This window comes from Hylaeus volcanicus, chromosome 4 (assembly GCF_026283585.1).
Source record: "Hylaeus volcanicus isolate JK05 chromosome 4, UHH_iyHylVolc1.0_haploid, whole genome shotgun sequence".
NCBI lineage: Eukaryota > Metazoa > Arthropoda > Insecta > Hymenoptera > Colletidae > Hylaeus > Hylaeus volcanicus.
This window is the reverse complement of record NC_071979.1, coordinates 25,410,779-25,428,695: the sequence shown is the minus strand read 5'-3', so window position 1 is coordinate 25,428,695 and position 17,917 is coordinate 25,410,779. Positions and strand designations below refer to the sequence as shown.

Sequence of the window (17,917 nt, the reverse complement as noted above, 5' to 3'; positions counted from 1 at the left end):
AAGGAGTTTTACCATCTATGTAGCAAGAGTGCCGATCTATTCTGCATATCGTCTATGATTAAACAAGGTATTTCAAAAAGTAACTGAAAGTAACGGATTTATCCAATCAGCTTTGCAAATGTATGACGCGCAATTCGTGTACGTATAGTTGACCGAGAAGAAAGGGTAGGTTACTAGATAAGAAATCTCTCTCTAAAAATCACTATACCCAGAGATCCACTTTTGTTAGGAATTGTTATCCTACAAGTGAAATTGATTGACGTTATATAATTTAAAGTATCCTGAAACTATACAGGTTATAAAACAAGTAGTATTCAGTTCTGTATATTTCATATTATTTGTTTCATTATGTATACAGTTCCTAATTACATTGTCATGAGATTAATAAAAACTTCATTCAGTCAAAGAGTATTTTAATTAAATCAATGTTCAGAACATTTTTACCTCATAATTTTGGAAGTATAATAAATTAAGTAAATTTCTGTTTCAGATTCATTAACAATGCTCACCTATTTTGATGCGCCAGAGGGACAAGATCTGCCCGGAAAACTTAAATCATGTCACACGTTAGGATTTTATTTGGGTATCACAGCTGGTGCAACAGATGCATTTTTGTATTCTGAATGCAAAACACTTAGCCATGTTTTACAGCGTATGGCATTTCATTTCGTACCAATATATGCTGGTGCTATGACTTTTGGATCTGTTGCGTTTATAGTAGCACGTCATAGAGGAAAGGGTGATGGGATGGAACATTCTTTGGGTGGTATGTAGTCTTTGTATACAGTATTAGATGCATATTAAATGTTCATTGTTCATTGATAATACATAGATTGAAATGGTTTTGATATAAATAGTTACTGAGTATATAAATATTATTTGTACCATTAATTTGAGGTTCACATTGTAGAATCAGTAATCTATAACATTTGCAAAACAAGATAAAATATTTATTCCTATAAAAATCTTATTATATCTATAAATATTTGAACGATACTGGCATATATACGGACAGTGAACATGTAACTTTTATGAAAGTGACTTTTATAAGAAAATATAATATTTCATCTTTTATTAAACTAAAAATAATATATCTTGTTTCTTACAGCGCTTGCTACTGCTCCAATAATACATGCTTGGCTTAGACTACCATTTATGTATACTTGTCAAGCAGTAGCAGGCTTGGCCTTGCTTGCAGCTTTTAACAAAACTTTCAGAATGGATTTCCCAGATTTTCACAGGAGAAAGCCAACCCCTATATCTTTTCCGACATATAGGTGGTCATAATAAAAAGAAAACAGGGCTTCAGCAATTTATTTAAAATACTGTAGGATTTGTGATTAAAATATATGATTACACATGATTAGTGTCCTTATTGTATATTTATTGATATATAAATCCATTAAATACAAAAACGTTAAGATACTAAAAATAGTTGTCGCCAATGTTTAATTTATGTTAATGTTTCTCCTTTTGTAACCTGCACAAGTAATAATTATGCATATATAAATTATATTTATATCATAAATGTTTATGAGTTAATTTATATGAACTATTTCAGTGTTTATAATTTGATGCTCTTCAATTATAAATAATAACTTACACATGCTTCAAGGTACTCAATTCTTCTTTCAAGTGTAGTAAGTTTCTCATTAAGAACAGCTATCCTTGATCTGCAGGACATATCTAATAGATTAAGATGTGTACACATTATTTTTAAATAGGTTAATAAACTTCACATGTTTTAATTGCATTTAAAATCATATCCTGCTATTTTCATTCCTAAGTAAAACTGAAATTTCCGTTAATTTTGTTTAATTTTACTTACTAGAAAAATTCTAGCGAATTAAATGTAAATGTTTCATTTTTACACATAGTCTTTTCGAAAGTAGCTCTTTTCGTATGTAAATGATTTGCTTATTAATTGAATTAAATTACCAAAGGAATTAAGAAAGTCGGTTATCTTCTTGATGCTTCCAGTTATAACTTCGATATATTCCCGATTTGCCCAATCTTGTTGAATTTGCTTTTGAATAGCTTCTCGATGTACAGCGGCCATTTTTGACAAATGTCATGTGTTAATTCTGAAGTGATCTGAGTGTCACATCCCAAAATAATAATAATACAAAGAAAATAATGGCTAGAGCAGTGATCATCAGTGGTCATTAAATTTTTTGAATTTACACTCCCCAATTAAGGAAACCATATAAAAAATAAAATTCTTGAAATCATGAAGTCCAAAATAATAGTCACTGCATGGGTCGTATATCAAACGATCAGTCAACGAGTATTTTCAAGTAATACATGTAAACACGCCTGTTTTATAAATATGAACTGTTCTTTAAATATCTTGTAAATAAAACCATGTGACGTACAACAAAATCTCATTGGTCAACTGAGTCTCCATTCGGATTGAAATCCTAGGGAAACTGTATATTAATTATATAGTTTACTATATTGTATATTAATTAAAAATAAATCGAAAATAATAAAGGTATACAGGGTGTCCCAAAAATGTTGTAACACCTTGAAATGGGTGGTTCGGGAGGTGATTTGAAACAACTTTTTCCTTAGCGAAAATGTTGTCCGAGACTTCGTTGAGGAGATATTAACGGAAAACACTGACCAATCAGAGCGCGAGTATGCCGGTTGAGCGTAGGCTACGCGCTAGGCGGCCGCGCTCATACGCTACCGCGGCCGCTCCAACGGTATACGCGCGCTCTGATTGGTCGGAGTTTTCTCTTAATATCTTCTTAACGAAGCCTCGGACAACATTTTCACTAAGGAAAAAGTTGTTTCAAATCACCTCCCGAACCACCCCTTTCAAAGTGTTACAACATTTTTGGGACAACCTGTACAGAATATTGAAAGCACACTATACATTATTCATAGGTACTTTAGCATCGTAGGCACAAAGCTGATTTCATCGACCAATCAGAAGTCGAAACACGTCTACGCAAACTTATGTACTATGAATTAGCTTTTTTTGTAGCCAATGTATACTTGAGAGTAAGTGTAATTGTGGTGTAAGCTTTCAGAGTGATAGAATGAAATAGATGACTTTTACAGTTGGAAGAATGCAACATCACCAGTGTTACTTTTACCAATAAGAAACTTAACGCGATTATGTGTGTACGTGACGCCACGATACTTTTTTTCTTCCCGGTTTACGCATTGAATATGCGTAAGAAGGCGTATAAGAATGAATAAGAAATGAATGAAAACTGCTCAGAATGCTGAATTGACATACAGAATAAATATGACACAGTGGAAGATATTTGAATAAAGTATACATGCATATTTTATTATATTGAGTATATTATCTCGTGTCCAATAGTGGTATAAAAGTACGGGTCTCGTTTCAACCGAGAGCATATTATACATGGATTATGTAGCGCGTATTAGGTTATGTGATAGCCAGTCTATTTAGATTTTGACATTTTCTTTTTCACGTTTCAATAAATTGTTGGTACTTCTGTTTGAGATAAAAATTCTTGCTTTAGTTTTATAGTTTTGTATGAACATTTTTATTTCACACAACGTCCATGCTTGATGTGCGAAAGAATACGTATAGAAACAGTTCGTTATTTTTCTGCAAAAGGAGGTTATGAATAAATCATTCTACTATACTTAATATACGTAAAGATGTCTTTCACTTTACAAAAATATGTTCAATCGCTATTTAAACGAAATTTGTCGCGTAACTTCGTTGATTCTACGCGCATTAAAGATAACATTTCGCGACAATTTAATCAAATATCCAGCGCACGTTTTTTACGTTGCAAGATTAATACACCCATCTCGGAATCATTTCGGTAAGTAAGAATCTGAACAAATTTATGTTATCTAAAAGCTGTAAACGTGTACATAAATTGAAAAATATAGAAATACGAAACATACTATTTAGTTTTATAAGTGTAAATACTTAATGTGATTATTATACAAATTATATAAATATTCTAAAATTACTAATACTTAATGAAGTCGTTACACATAATAATATATTTTTTTTCTTTTTATGTACATATGTATATGCATTGGCAATCAGTGATGTACAAATTTAAAAAATAACTATTACAATTGTTTGTACTTTTCTGTAGTATTAATAAAAAATAATTTATAAAATGATGATAAATTATATTTCATTCAGTACGTTTAAATATCTTAGAATATGATTTTTATACATTGTAGATTATTATCGAACGATATTATAAATACTACCCGATTATTAATAACAACATAAAATATTTCATGCACATTTTTGGGGAATTTATTTTTTAGAAATAATTAATTAAAGAATGTACAAAAATACATGAAAAATATTGACAATATTGTTTATATTTATTTAACTTTTATACAAACTAATTTAAGGAATGTTAAGTTATTGTAATCAACGTACTGTTTATGTAACAATTCGAAATATTTTACGTTTCTTTTAAAAAGTAAATGCATTTATTTCTATTAATAAGTTATCAATACTCAAGGTAATACCAGTTACGATATTTTAATTATTTATACATTATTATCATTGTACGTTATGATAACAGTACAAATATAAAAGGGAAATTAAAGATTTGAGACTTTTTCATTGTACAAGTTATATGTTTGAAATTTTTCATATTTGAAAGCAATTGTTATTCAATAAAAATTAAACATTCAATTTAGAGATTTTTTCAAATTACACAGATATCAATCGATAATCAATTTGTTATATTACGAATAAATGATTTTTTATATCAGGCCTATATAAATCTTCATTTATTCGTCTAAACTTAAGTTAAAGATTTAAATTCACTAACCTGTCAAAAGTCCTTAAAATGTGTTGAAAATAAATCCAAAAATCGTGCGAAGAGCGATACAACATTTTTATCATATCTTTGTTTTAATAATCATATCAATGAAATTCTCTTTGGTTTCTTCGGGGTTGCAGTGTATCACTGTTTGCGTTCCACGATGTGTTACTGCTTTAACAATCACTGTAATGGATTTACTTATTTCTGTGCCCAATTCTTCATTACTATTCTATGGTTTTATATTTTATATTCTTAACAATTTATTTTACATTTATACAGTTTTTAAAGCAAAGAGAGATTTTATGAATATTTTCCATTTTACAATCTAAAGCTTCGTTACTTAGGTTTGTGCAATTAAAGTTCAATGATACATGGCTCATGGCACGTGCTATTTCTCTTTAATTGTCAATTAACATTACTACTAAGTTTCTATTTCTGTACTCGGTTTCTTCTTAATATTTTTTGTTTTTGTTTGTTTTCTAATTCTGTCTAGTAATACAGAACGCAATTTGCCGGCAAAAAAGTGTTCAAGTTCGTCTTAATTACAATACTTGTTTTCCTTATCGATTTCAAAGTAAACATACAAAGTAAACATAAAACCGGAATCGTGTTGTAATAAAGAGCATTTACAAAGGTAAACAATGAGAGGAAAATCAAGATCGTATATTGTTTCCCAAGAATTCGTTCAGCATCAAGTCATCAACAGATCAGCTGTATCAAGAGCGAGAAGGAAAAGCTCTCGCATTTGCCTTTTCTTTCTACTCCCGCGAAGCTAGCCAAAGTTTCGCCGCGCTTACTTCGGACAATTTCGGTTAGACGAGAGAGAGAAGACGAACGCGAGCTTTTTCCTTCTCGCTTCTACGAAGCTGCCCGAACTCACTCGTGCATGCTCGTGAAATAAAGGGACAAATTTTGAATGACTCCCGTTCCGATGCAACAATCAGCTGATTTCCTTCTCAGTGATCGCGCGCCATTGTGTGGCTGCGCATACAGGGTGTCCCAAAAATGTTGTAACACCTTGAAAGGGGTGGTTCGGGGGGTGATTTGAAACAACTTTTTCGTTAGCGAAAATGTTGTCCGAGGCTTCGTTGAGGAGATATTAACGGAAAACACTGACCAATCAGAGCGCGAGTATGCCGATGGAGCGGCCGCGGTAGCGTATGAGTGCGGCCGCCTTGCGCGTAGCCTACGCTCAACCGGCATACTCGCGCTCTGATTGGTCAGTGTTTTCCGTTAATATCTCCTCAACGAAGCCTCGGACAACATTTTTGCTAAGGAAAAAGTTGTTTCAAATCACCCCCCGAACCACCCCTTTCAAGGTGTTACAACATTTTTGGGACACCCTGTAGTTGCGCGTGTACGCATCATTGTGCATGAACGTCTCGTTTAAGAATGCTTCAAATTGTAAAAAGGAAAAGAACCTCTTCCATTCGTATTGGCACAAGGAATGAATCCTCTCAAATATGTCACATTTTTTCTAACACCTCGTCTGCCATGTAACTAATTTAAAGTTAATTTATATTTAAAAAAGGACGACGCGTTAACCTTATGAAAAATGCATAAAGCGATACGCAGCTTTTCAACGTCAAAAGGTTTTTCACATTTGTATTAGGTTAACATTATACTTTATTTAAATTTCAGTACTCCTTTTTTTTATCACAGCAAGTATAATATACGTAAATGCATGTATGACATACCTGTACCAGCGTACGACGGTCACTTTCGACTGATATAGAATCTATTGCTTGAGATTCTTTTGGCAAAGTATCTTCTTCGAATGCGGACATCTTAAAAATATCTACATAACAATTGACTAACTGTGACAACGGTTCCATGGCTACCTATGACACCGACTATCTGTACATCTATACAAAATTCATTTGTCCTAGAAATAGAAATGCTGACGCAAGTTAACATTTTTTTACGTTTTTATTGAAAAGTGAATAGGTTTAGGCTATTATCCTATAATAACTTTATAGTTAAATTTGTATGTTAATAAGTACAATAAATTTTTCAAAGATTCAGGATACATTTTTATCGGGAATGCAAACGTTCTAGAAGTAATACCTATCATTATGCAAATTAGTACGTATGTATATACATGCTTTTTGACTTTCAAATGAAGCGTGAGATCAACGTGATATAAAAGTCAACTAGTATGGTTTTTAATTGACAGAGTTTTCAGCAATTAATCGAGTGTAATCCAATTCAAGGTTTTTTGTTCCTTGTATGCAATATAAATTACATAACTTGTCCATCGCGATGATTTTAACACACGGTGGACCAATATTACTGTTTATCGTTTATTCAAAGTATCCAACAAAGTGGTCATGTTACATCTTTTATGAAATTTTTCCTTTCTCCAAAGTTCTTAATAAATAACTTTCAATTTATTTATGCGAGAATTGGACAAAATGTAAATAAAAATATAGCGAAAAATGAAATTAAAAAGGAAATTCATTTCTTTATTTTTCACTTTCCTTGAAACGAACGAAACAAATGTATATAGATTGTATTAGATTTGCAATAATGTAGACAAAGTACACATTAGCGATACGTATGTAATAATTTTCGTATATGTATATGTATGTGTAACCCACTTTCGTTTTCAAAGTGCTTTGCGCTCAATCAGAAGCGAGCTACATAATACATAATGTTCGATAGTAGATACACTTTAAATATGATCTTTCGTTTGTTACGCTATTGCAGAAATATACAAGGTAGGCCACGTAAAACAACACGTACGTATACAATGTTATCTCTAAAAAAAAATGTAAAGTAACCAAACAATTTATTTCACGTATTTTAGCATTGATTATTTATTGATATCATAACTGAAAAATTATTGTTGTTAGTCATCATTGTTCTCCCCAATTTTCCGCTTTCACATTTTACAACAGTTTTTGTAGAATGTGATATATCGGTACGCTAAGTTTTACAACTACATGCGCCCATCTAAATTTTAATGGATGACAAAAGAACATATAGTTGAGATTGTAATAATATAAACATACTGAAACTGGTGTATATTGAGAATGATACTTGTAATCTTCATTTGTATTATATGATTTATTTTTTTTTTAAACGCAATTAAAAAAGTTAATGACTATCATCGAAACTTTAATTCTTCAGAACGAATATTGCTACGAAATCATTATATTGTGTCCCTCGAGCCACATTTGTAACGAACAAAGATGAAAGTCGGGAATTGATGGGCGTGTGGCCGGATGTTGTTCGCGATCTCACGGAAACTGGTCGAAATTTGGATATACCCGACGTTACCAAATGGACGGCAAAGGTACCCTTTCTGTGAATTGAAAATGATAAAATAAGACGATTTCTTATTTAAAATAACTTTAATTTTGATGCTAGGCAAATACGTGGTTTGTCGGAAATAGGACTAATTAATCTAATTACTCGATAACAAGCATTAACAAATTTATCCTCATTTTTAGGTACTACAATATAATGTTCCTACAGGAAAAAAGAGTAGGGCATTAGCTGTTGTACTTGCATACAAATTGTTAGTTCCTCAACATGATTTAACAGAAGAAAATTTACGCTTAGCACGAATTATTGGTTGGTGCACAGAGCTGGTATGTATCCTTTTTTTCTATATTACTTTTTTTTTTATTTTACATATTTTCTTCACGTATAAGATATGGTAAAATTATTATGTTACAGTTACAAGCATTCTTGCTAATAAATGACGATATTCAAGATCAGTCAAAAACTCGACGCGGTCAGCCATGTTGGTACTTACATGGTGATATTGGATTAACAGCAGTTAATGATAGTATGTTGCTGCAGGCATGTTTATATCAACTCCTAAGAACACATTTTAGGTCCAAAGATTATTACATAAATCTTATAGAATTATTCCAAGATGTAAGTAACAAATATAAGTGTCTAAGTAGATAAGAAATTAAAAGTTGTATAGCCAAAGGTAGAATGATTTAATCTCATCTTGCAGACTACATTAAAAACAGCATATGGTCAATGTCTGGATATACTATCAACAAACTTTGGAAAAAAACCAAATCTAGATCTCTTTACAATGGATCGATATAATTCCATTGTTAAATACAAAACAGCTTACTATACGTTTATTCTGCCAGTTACAGCTGCTATGTATCATGTATGTTTCATTTATTATAGTAACTTTTATACATCTTTTATAATTATACTTTGATATTATATTTATATTCCTTATTATTATTACCATTAATAGGCTGGTATTAAGGATCCAGAGATGTATAGACAAGCAAAAACTATTTTATACGAAATGGGTCACTTCTTTCAAGTTCAAGATGACTATTTAGATTGTTATGGTGACTCGGAAACTACTGGGAAACTTGGTACAGATATAGAAGTAGGAAAATGTTCGTGGCTTATCGTTGTAGCTTTGCAACGAGTTTCACAAGAACAAAAAAAGATTTTAAAGGTAAATGCGTAATCAATAAAATTATTATTTGTTGGAAGTATTGGTAATATTTGGTAATATATAGGAGTGCTATGGAGTGCCAGATCCAGAAAAAGTGGAGCGCGTGAAACAACTTTACGAAGAATTAGGTATACGAAATACCTATTCCATCTATGAAGAAGAAACGTACAATTTATTACATACACATATACAACAAATATCGCGTGGACTTCCACATGAACTCTTTTTAAGGTTACTAGAAAAAACATACCGCAGAGTGGCTTAAAAGATTAACTACAACTACATGAATTGAATCAATAGACCCTTTTATTTCCAATTTCGCAAAAAAAAAAAAAACATTTAGGATGTATGCTTTATTCAGTACAATTATTTTGAATATATATTATGAATTTATTGATGAAGGCTGAATATGGACCAATACTAAATGCATTTATTTTTTATTTTTTAAAGGATCTATCATAGTATATTATGTTCTTAAAAGTTGTTACGATTATTGTTGAATATATGTATGGCATCAATAGTAACAACAAATAATGTATTAATAATTGTTAACTCCATATTAAGAAAATAGGATACTACATGATATTTTGTATGGTATACACACATTGTATAAATATATTTACAAATATTTAATTGTTTTTTTTTTCTAAAATATTTGTACGAATTTGATATTTATATTTTTAAAAGATTACAACATTTACAAATACAGCTAAACAAATTTTTTAATCTAATTCCCTATCGTTTAATTTTCTTTTTACGTCCATATGGTTGATTCTTTTTTACATTTCTTTGAACTTTTAAACGCACAATTTGTTTTAATTCCCGTCTAAGGTTTTTAAATTCGCTATCTGGCACTGATTCTTTGGAAAAAAATTGTACTGCCTCTGAAATTTTCTAAACATTAAAATCTGTAACATTAGTTCTTATTGCAAATTATGTTTTACCATGTACATACCATTAAAACGTGTATCATTAATGTCAAAAAAAAATTTATTTATTTCCGTAGATATATGATTTATATGATGTTTCTTCTCAGGTTCTTTTTCTTTGTTATCATTTTCATCATCGGATGAGTCATACTTAAATGGGTTTTTCCTATCAAAACTAAAGTGAAATTTTGGTTGGTTTGAAGAATCTATTGTGGGTGCATTATACTCGTGATCTTCTAAAAGTATGCAAATATTTATTACAAAATAAATATTTTTGATATAAAATTTTAATATATACAATAAACACCAACCCTTTTCATTTGTTTCTGCTTTTTGAGACGTTTTTAGTAGACTAAATTGGCCTCCTTCTTTCAAACTTTTCGACAATGACTCTGATACTGAATAATAGACATCTTTAGATACTTCAGTTATTGAATTTTTAGCAGGGTCTTCAATGATACCCTTAGCTCTTTTGTTTTTTTTAACATTTTTGGTAGGCAATTCTGATTTCTCTTCAATAATCTCATATTCTTTATGATTACTTTCTGTAGGATCATACCTAATCATTTGTTTTCTAAAAAATTAAAAAACTATAACATAAAAATACATCCATTTATACAAATATCTTTTATGTTACTTATTATTTGAATGTGTACCTTGGAAACTTTACATCCTTGTGTGTTTCTTTGCTTTTGGAAGTATCCTGAATCGGCACTCCTAAAATATTTTCTAAAATATCTAATTGCCATTCTTTTTCTTTTTGCAAATCACATTCATCAATGTTATCTGTTGTAATATTTTTATCTACTTCACAATCATCATCCATAAACCGTTTATCAAGTTTAAACCTTTCATCATTTCCTAAAGTGATACTTTGTCTACAAGGCTGAAATTATTATTAATGAATACTAACTAATCAAGATAAAAATTTTAAAAGCAAGATATCTTTTCAAACCTTTTTTGCAACTTCAAATGTGCTATCATCCCACAACAATTCATTATCTTTGCCTTCATCGTCGTCAAACAAATCACGTTTCTTTTTTTTTATTTTCTTAACTCTAGGTTGCTGCACTTGATCAATATCTTCATCGAATATTATTTTATTTGCATTGGATTTGTTATCCTGTAGGAATAGATACATAATTATTTGGAAATAAAGAAGCTTTTTGGTATCATTAATTTAAATGGAATATGTACCAAACTCTTCAGTGCATTCTGTATTAATAATTCTTTAGCTCTATATGTTTCTCTCTTTTCCTTTAATGATTTCAACCGTTTTTTTTCAGATTCATTAATTTCATTGGTTTTTGAATATTCATGTTCTACAGCATCCATCTCGGCAGAATTTTACTTATAGAAATTGTAGTTGTAGGTTACTCTGGTTACTATCACAGTATACCCAGCACGGTGTCCTGAGGCCTGCCGAACTATTGAACTGAACTGAAAAACTTTTTTATTGGTTAGTCCTTGGACAGACTGTTTAACCCTATATACATTTTTACATCACACTTAACTATCTAGGTACATTATAAATCTTATTTCATAATGTTACCTTATTTTCTATCTATGTAACAACTTACATTTATGCTTTACGTCATCATTTTTTTTTTTTTGCTTATCCTCTATAGGAACTCCATTATAATTCTCTTTACCATGTCTAACAAAATAATGATCTCATCTCGCTTCTTTCTTTCTTTCTATTTTCTTTTTGCCGAACTATTTTTATGATCAGCGCCTCTATCGGGAAAACGCCCAAGGTTGTCCTCGAATAGTTCTCACTGTCTACGCTAGATGGAGCAATTATTTATTTCAATTAAAAAATAAAGAATTAAGGGTCAAAAAATGATTCTCATTCATATTTTAATATCACAATCCTTGTTCATTCATTTATTATAGGATACATAACCCTCTATTTTTGTTTGTTTTATTATCACATGCAAATGGCGCCATCTATCGAAAAAGATATAGAAACTCTTCGAGGATAAACTTTTAGGAACTACTATTTTCATTACAAACTTGAATGTTTCGCCACCGATGGCGCTGACTCAAAGATTGATACATCTAGTAACCTACGTCACGACGAACAAAAGTCCCATCTAACATTTAACGAAGTATACATAAGGGTATCGGTATAAATTTTAGCACAAGGGCATTAGTGCTGTTGATTACCTCGGTATCACCAGGTGAATATTATCGCCGAGAAGCAGAGATGGGCAAAACCGTAGGCTTCGAATAAACCTGAAGTTAGCTGATATGTTTGTCTCGTTCCCTCTTTTGAAAATTTTCCAAAGAAGAAAACGAGACAAACATATCGGCAAACTTCAGATTTATTCGAAGTCTAGGGTTTTGCCCATCTCTGCTGCCGAGAAGCTTGTTTACTCTACCAAATACTCTGGAGTGTTCGCCAACCAGCTTCCGGAACCAACAACTCTCAACCAATCAGAGGTAAATTTCACGTCTGTGCATTTGTGTAGTACGACCCACTACAAACAAGGTTTTTTGGCGCCCAGTAACCTGTGTAACACACATACGCATAGAGACCAGCGAAAAGAAACGCGACACGACAGCAGCGCCTCTGTATATTCACGCTCGTTCCCATTGTTTGTCATCAACGGAATTTACCGCTACTACGGCGAGTGGTAAAATTCAGTGTGCCGGGGCTGCGCGAGTGTGTATGGACGCTATCGTGCAGCGTTGACACTTTCAGCGGATGGCTTTCCTTGAGTCGGTTACGTAAAAAGTTCTATCCAATTACGGAAGCTTTCGTCTAGCTCGGTTGTTCCCGTAATAACGGACAAATTTGCACGAGGCTGTCGAGCTTGTTTGGGTCGTTCCCAAGACGGATCTTAGCGCGTGGGTTTACGATCCCTTCGAAGCGAGCAAGCGGGTGAGCGGTGTGTTACATGGCGTCCCAAGCGTTGCACGCAGCACGCTAGGACTTCGGTTACACAAACGCGCAGGTTCGTCCGTTATTTATTCGTATGATTATTTGCTGACCTTATTGTCGGAGTAACGGGGAATGTGAGTGCTCTACGATACAACGAATCGAGAAACAGTGAGGGAGAAAACGGTCGAGTATATCGATATATGTAAAACCGGAAACAAAGTACAGATAGATTTACTCGATCCTCTGTATCTTAAACTGTGCATACCGAGGCTTCGTTGGTTGTATACACGGGGACAAGTATTAACGAACGGTTAAAAAGAAAGGGCGGTGGAAAGAGTACGAGAATTAACATAAGCGTAAACGTACGCTAAACAGCATGGGTAAGACGCCAAAGAAGGCGGTCCCTGGGGGCGATGAGAGGAATTTGCTCAGTCGGAGACTGCTCAACTCGCACAAGAGACAGCGGCAATCTGAGAATCCGAACAGGTTTGTAAAACCAATCAGCCCAACGAACCAGCGAGTTTATCCAGAGTTACTCCCCATTCCGTCGCTAGTTTTCTTCTCGCTCTCACTTTGTATCGTGCTTCTCGCCAGAGAAACCCTGGAAGTTGCGTCGTATATTGTATACATTTCTATATAATATACATATACATATTGGATTGTCTGGAAAGTCCATGCTGATTTTTAGTAGGCGGTATAGATCTGAATATACCGGAATGGTTGAAAACAAATAACATGTTGACATCCTTTAAAAGGTGGACAAATTGTGGAACAAAATGGTACATATATAATTCAATAAATAAATATCGAAATTCAAACGTGTCTTCGAATGTTTCTTAAAAATTGGCACGAACTTTCTGGACAACCCAATGTTTATCACACATCGCGAATAACATCCGCTGTTTTCCTTTTGAGATGTACACGATACGTTTCGATCGTCGCGTAAACTGACATGACGTCGCCATGGATTATCATTCTTCGAATCGCGTACGCGATCTTTTCTTTTTCTTTCAAATATCCGAGGATAAAGCAGGCCAAATGTCACTCGCTTTCGACGGAAGATAACTACCGAAATCACGGGCCTAACGCGTATAATCGAAACGCTTTCTTCAAACACTTTGGAGTCACGTTATTCGGTTTCCGTTAATACGAGAAAACGATCGAATTGTGGAACAAACGATTTGGAATGAATGGGCAGATGTGAAATATCGTGAAAATATTCGAAAGCTGTAAACGAGAAACTTTGGATTAGCCGCTGTGCCAAGTTTTCTTTTTTTTCTCTCTTTTTTTTTTTTTAAATAGTACCTCTCATCACCTCCGGTAGTTCTTACTCTATGGAAATTGGCTATAATTCTGTGTCTACTATCCTTTCAATGACTTTGAACACACGTATTTCCTTGTTACAGGCCTGAATTGAGTACCACGCAGAAAAAAATACCACAGAATCAAAGGAAACACGTTACTGTAAGTTTGATGGCTCTCAAAAGTTGTTAACAATATTGCTGTTGCACCTAAATAATTTAGTTAAAATTTGTCCAATGATATGACTTTTTGAAGAATTGTACTCCTATTGAAGTATATGATAATGTGTCTGTTGCAGAGTAAACTTCAAGCTCCTACACAGTCTGAATTGAGTTTTATTAAAAAGCCTCTTGGTAGACCACCTGGTAGCTCTAAAGATAAGAAGTTAACGATTCCCGATAAAAGCGTAGAACCGACACTTGAAAATATGCAGCCAGAATCAGAGGAAGCAGAGGTTAAACTCGATGCAACTACGGAAAACGAAGATGCAAAGAAAGATACGGTCAAGGACACCCAAGAATCCGACGAGTGCGTCGACCATGCTACCGTCAAACTTCCCCCGGATTCCAAGGAACAAGAGAACTCTGTAAATAAAGAATCGCTGGTAGTGGAGGAGGAACAAATTCAGGAACAGGAGGTAGCAGAGATTCCTAAGGAGGCCGAAGAGCACGAAGAACCTGATTTAACTTTGAGTTTTGAAACCGAAGACAGCGCTACGAAGACACAGGAGGAGAAATCGAACGATAATACAGAATCGAAAGAGGCGAAAGAGGAATGTATTTCTTTACAGTCAGAATCAAAAGCTGATATCCAAGAAAAGGAAGACGTGCAAAGCGAGTCGCAAACCGATACGGAGAGCTATTCGGTAGACATCTTGGAATCCACGACGTCGGAACTGTCCGAAGTGTCCGAGGTCGTATCGCAGAATGATGGCCAGAAGGAGAAGGAGAAAGTCGAGGAGGAAACCCACAATAAGGAAACGTCGTTCGTTTCGTACGATCCCTCCATAATGTTGAAGGACGTACAAATCAAGCTGAACGATTGCATGAAAGAAAACACGAAGACCTTAGACGCTAGTAACGCTGATTACGAAATGCTGTCTCAAGGATCGAGGGAGGCGTCTTTTGGAAAGACGCTGAGGAGCATTTCCGGGAGACGTTCTCTCAACAGAATGCGTCACGTCACTTTACGCGATCACAGGTATTCGCCGAACAATTCCCTGTTCGTCAACACTTCCAGCGCGTCCCTGCTACCAGACGAAACGGAGGATTTCAAGATCTTGCGTTACAGTACCGGTCTATCCGATACGATTTCCACCACAAACGGAAGCTCCTCCGAGAGAAAGAGGAAATACGAGACCGAGGATTGGAATTCCTCGAAGAAACCGAAAACAGAGTCGGAGAACAGTTTGCTGAACACCTCGATCAGCATTCTGAAAGGACTGCGCAGACCTATCCAAGTTTCTACTCCGCGATCGGAACTGAAATTCCAGACCAACAAATTGAATCTCACGGAAGATGAGAGTAACGCGATGAACGATGGTACCGGCAGAAAATGGTGTAACATCATGTAAATTACGAGAGAGTTTTATGTACAAGGTGTGCTGAAATTGACGGTTCAAACTTTGGGTACGTATAGTATTCGTCGAAATGTAAAAACGCGATAGAAAACAATGATCTAAAATTCAAGTCCTTCCAGTTGCGAGATACGCATTATACGTATAGTATTTGCTCAAGTGTTCTCATCGGTAGCATTCATTATGTCAGTTTCTCTCGTCGGGGAATAACGAAAGTACCTAGAATTCTTGCGTATTACTCGGGGATGGACAGAATTTCTTTCGAATAGTAAAATGTCGACGAGTAAAAATTGCGCGTTAATTCGTTCGCGGAATTAGATATTTCTTTGCAACTTCGAAACTGCTTGTTTCTAGAGTTTATTAACACTTTCTATTTTTGTTTATTTTTATGAATACTCGCGCAAAGTTTGAACCATTCGCTTCAGCAAACTCTGTATATACGTATATATACACATATATATAAATATATTTTCGAACGCGAAGAAAGCGGGTCCTTGTGCCATGACGCTCTTATCGGCAAGGTAGAATCTGGTTATAAGCGTTACTATATCGTTGACTTTGAAATCTGTTGGATGACGTTTTCTCGATACTGCGCAGAAGTTCGCTTCGGGTCTGTTCTCTCGAATGCTTCGAGTTGTAAACGCGAGTCTACCTATTCTTTGGAACGTATCGTACTAAAGACATGTCTGATTTCTTTTGTGTATTCCGTGAAATTTTACACGACAGAGGCTCATTTTAAAAAAACAAAAAGAAACAAAAAAAAAACACATCGCGTTCGAAACGATTACATTTTTAAACCTTAACTATACATATATTGTTACTATACTATGTCTTGTACTTGTCATTAATATTCGATGTTTTATACGAATGACGAAATGTAATTGTAAGAAAAGCGTAACGGTAGAAGTCCCCCCTCTCTTCGATATTCGACAATTATTTCATCCGATTCGAATTACGTCATTACGGCATTCGATCGGCTCATCGATAGATTATATTTCTTTCCAAACTACGCTATCACTTCTCGCGTGCATTTTACTTTTACTTTTCATTTTAGGACCGATCGACTGACTCATCGTTTCAGTTTATCATTTAGAGAAATAAATTGCTTTGGTTCGTTCCGCATTGCAAAGGTAGTACGTTATAAAATATATATATTTTCCGTAATCTCGATACGCGCGAGTCCATTTCAGGATACTTTAATAACGAGTAACCGAGGGTATCGTAAAGAGTTTTTATTTACCCTGACCGCAGAGTTTTGTTACTGAACGTAGAAACGTTCGTATAGATAAACTCTCGCCGTAAAATTTTCTTTGATACTTATTTATGATAGGGTAAATTGTTACGTAATAGTTTTCACCCGAAACCGAGCGACGAAGTGCAGCAAACCATTCATAGAAACGATCGCAGACCTTATGTTCTTTCCGATTGAAATTTAGAAGATTAAACGCTTGACGGAGCTCGAGGCAATTTCGTCGCTCGGTACCGCTTGTCGTTGAATAGCTTGCGTTAGCCGTAACATAGAGGGAACATACACGATGCATACAATCAAAGCGTATTGGTTAAGTTTAGACGTAAATACTCGACGTTCGACGGAATCGTATTACGTGTTCGGAAATAGGAATTCGTCGAGCGGTTCGACCAAAGTCGGGCGTTTATTATTCGAGTAGTTCTTCCACGTTCATTCTTCTTTTTTTTTTATTAAACCGTACCTTTTTAAGATCTCTGCAAACAACTCTTGCCCGAACTGGAAAGAACGTTTAAAACTAACAGAGGCAAAGCGTTAGAGCGCTTCACGTACTTTTATACTTGTTACGATTAAATAGGAGAGAGTTGAAACACGATGTATGAATGATGTATATAGAAAATGAGGTTTATAATAAATCTTGGAAATACGTGACCAGTAGTTACGGTACTTTAACCTCGACAGCTGATTTGCAGGAACGCCCCGGGAAAGAAGTTGGAGTAACGTTGCGGTCGTTTACTTTG

General features: G+C 34.1%; 4 protein-coding genes and 1 long non-coding RNA gene across 7 annotated transcripts; 3 read left to right on the top strand and 2 right to left on the bottom strand.

The window, feature by feature from the left end:
* The first annotated feature begins 153 nt into the window (after positions 1 to 153).
* Positions 154 to 1,363, top strand: LOC128876008 (uncharacterized). Its single transcript, XR_008456932.1, has 3 exons — positions 154 to 295; positions 491 to 766; positions 1,109 to 1,363. It is a non-coding gene; the product is annotated as an uncharacterized LOC128876008 (long non-coding RNA).
* LOC128876007 (probable protein BRICK1-B) lies at positions 1,364 to 2,274 on the bottom strand. Its single transcript, XM_054122086.1, has 3 exons — positions 1,939 to 2,274; positions 1,604 to 1,686; positions 1,364 to 1,480 (listed from the first exon to the last, which is right to left on the bottom strand). The coding sequence occupies exons 1-3, from the start codon at positions 2,057 to 2,059 to the stop codon at positions 1,454 to 1,456; spliced, it is 231 nt and encodes a 76-aa protein (XP_053978061.1). The 5' UTR covers positions 2,060 to 2,274; the 3' UTR covers positions 1,364 to 1,453.
* A 743-nt stretch (positions 2,275 to 3,017) lies between these two features.
* Positions 3,018 to 9,875, top strand: LOC128874612 (farnesyl pyrophosphate synthase). Its single transcript, XM_054119510.1, has 7 exons — positions 3,018 to 3,815; positions 7,926 to 8,091; positions 8,249 to 8,389; positions 8,478 to 8,681; positions 8,767 to 8,931; positions 9,025 to 9,237; positions 9,302 to 9,875. The coding sequence occupies exons 1-7, from the start codon at positions 3,646 to 3,648 to the stop codon at positions 9,500 to 9,502; spliced, it is 1,260 nt and encodes a 419-aa protein (XP_053975485.1). The 5' UTR covers positions 3,018 to 3,645; the 3' UTR covers positions 9,503 to 9,875.
* Positions 9,522 to 11,916, bottom strand: LOC128874613 (probable RNA-binding protein CG14230). Of its 3 annotated transcripts, none has more exons than XM_054119513.1 (7): positions 11,747 to 11,916; positions 11,364 to 11,614; positions 11,122 to 11,289; positions 10,823 to 11,052; positions 10,478 to 10,740; positions 10,193 to 10,399; positions 9,522 to 10,121 (listed from the first exon to the last, which is right to left on the bottom strand). In XM_054119513.1, the coding sequence occupies exons 2-7, from the start codon at positions 11,499 to 11,501 to the stop codon at positions 9,973 to 9,975; spliced, it is 1,155 nt and encodes a 384-aa protein (XP_053975488.1). In that variant the 5' UTR covers positions 11,502 to 11,614; positions 11,747 to 11,916; the 3' UTR covers positions 9,522 to 9,972. The 3 variants fall into 3 exon arrangements, with proteins under 3 accessions (XP_053975488.1, XP_053975487.1, XP_053975486.1); XM_054119512.1 differs by having other exon boundaries at positions 9,522 to 10,131; positions 10,193 to 10,402; positions 11,747 to 11,914; XM_054119511.1 differs by having other exon boundaries at positions 10,193 to 10,402; positions 11,747 to 11,911.
* A 761-nt stretch (positions 11,917 to 12,677) lies between these two features.
* On the top strand, positions 12,678 to 17,828 carry LOC128874611 (serrate RNA effector molecule homolog). The gene is made up of 3 exons (XM_054119509.1): positions 12,678 to 13,539; positions 14,460 to 14,517; positions 14,654 to 17,828. Exons 1-3 carry the CDS (start codon positions 13,430 to 13,432, stop codon positions 15,926 to 15,928), a joined length of 1,443 nt encoding a protein of 480 aa, XP_053975484.1. The 5' UTR covers positions 12,678 to 13,429; the 3' UTR covers positions 15,929 to 17,828.
* The last annotated feature ends 89 nt before the right edge of the window (positions 17,829 to 17,917 follow it).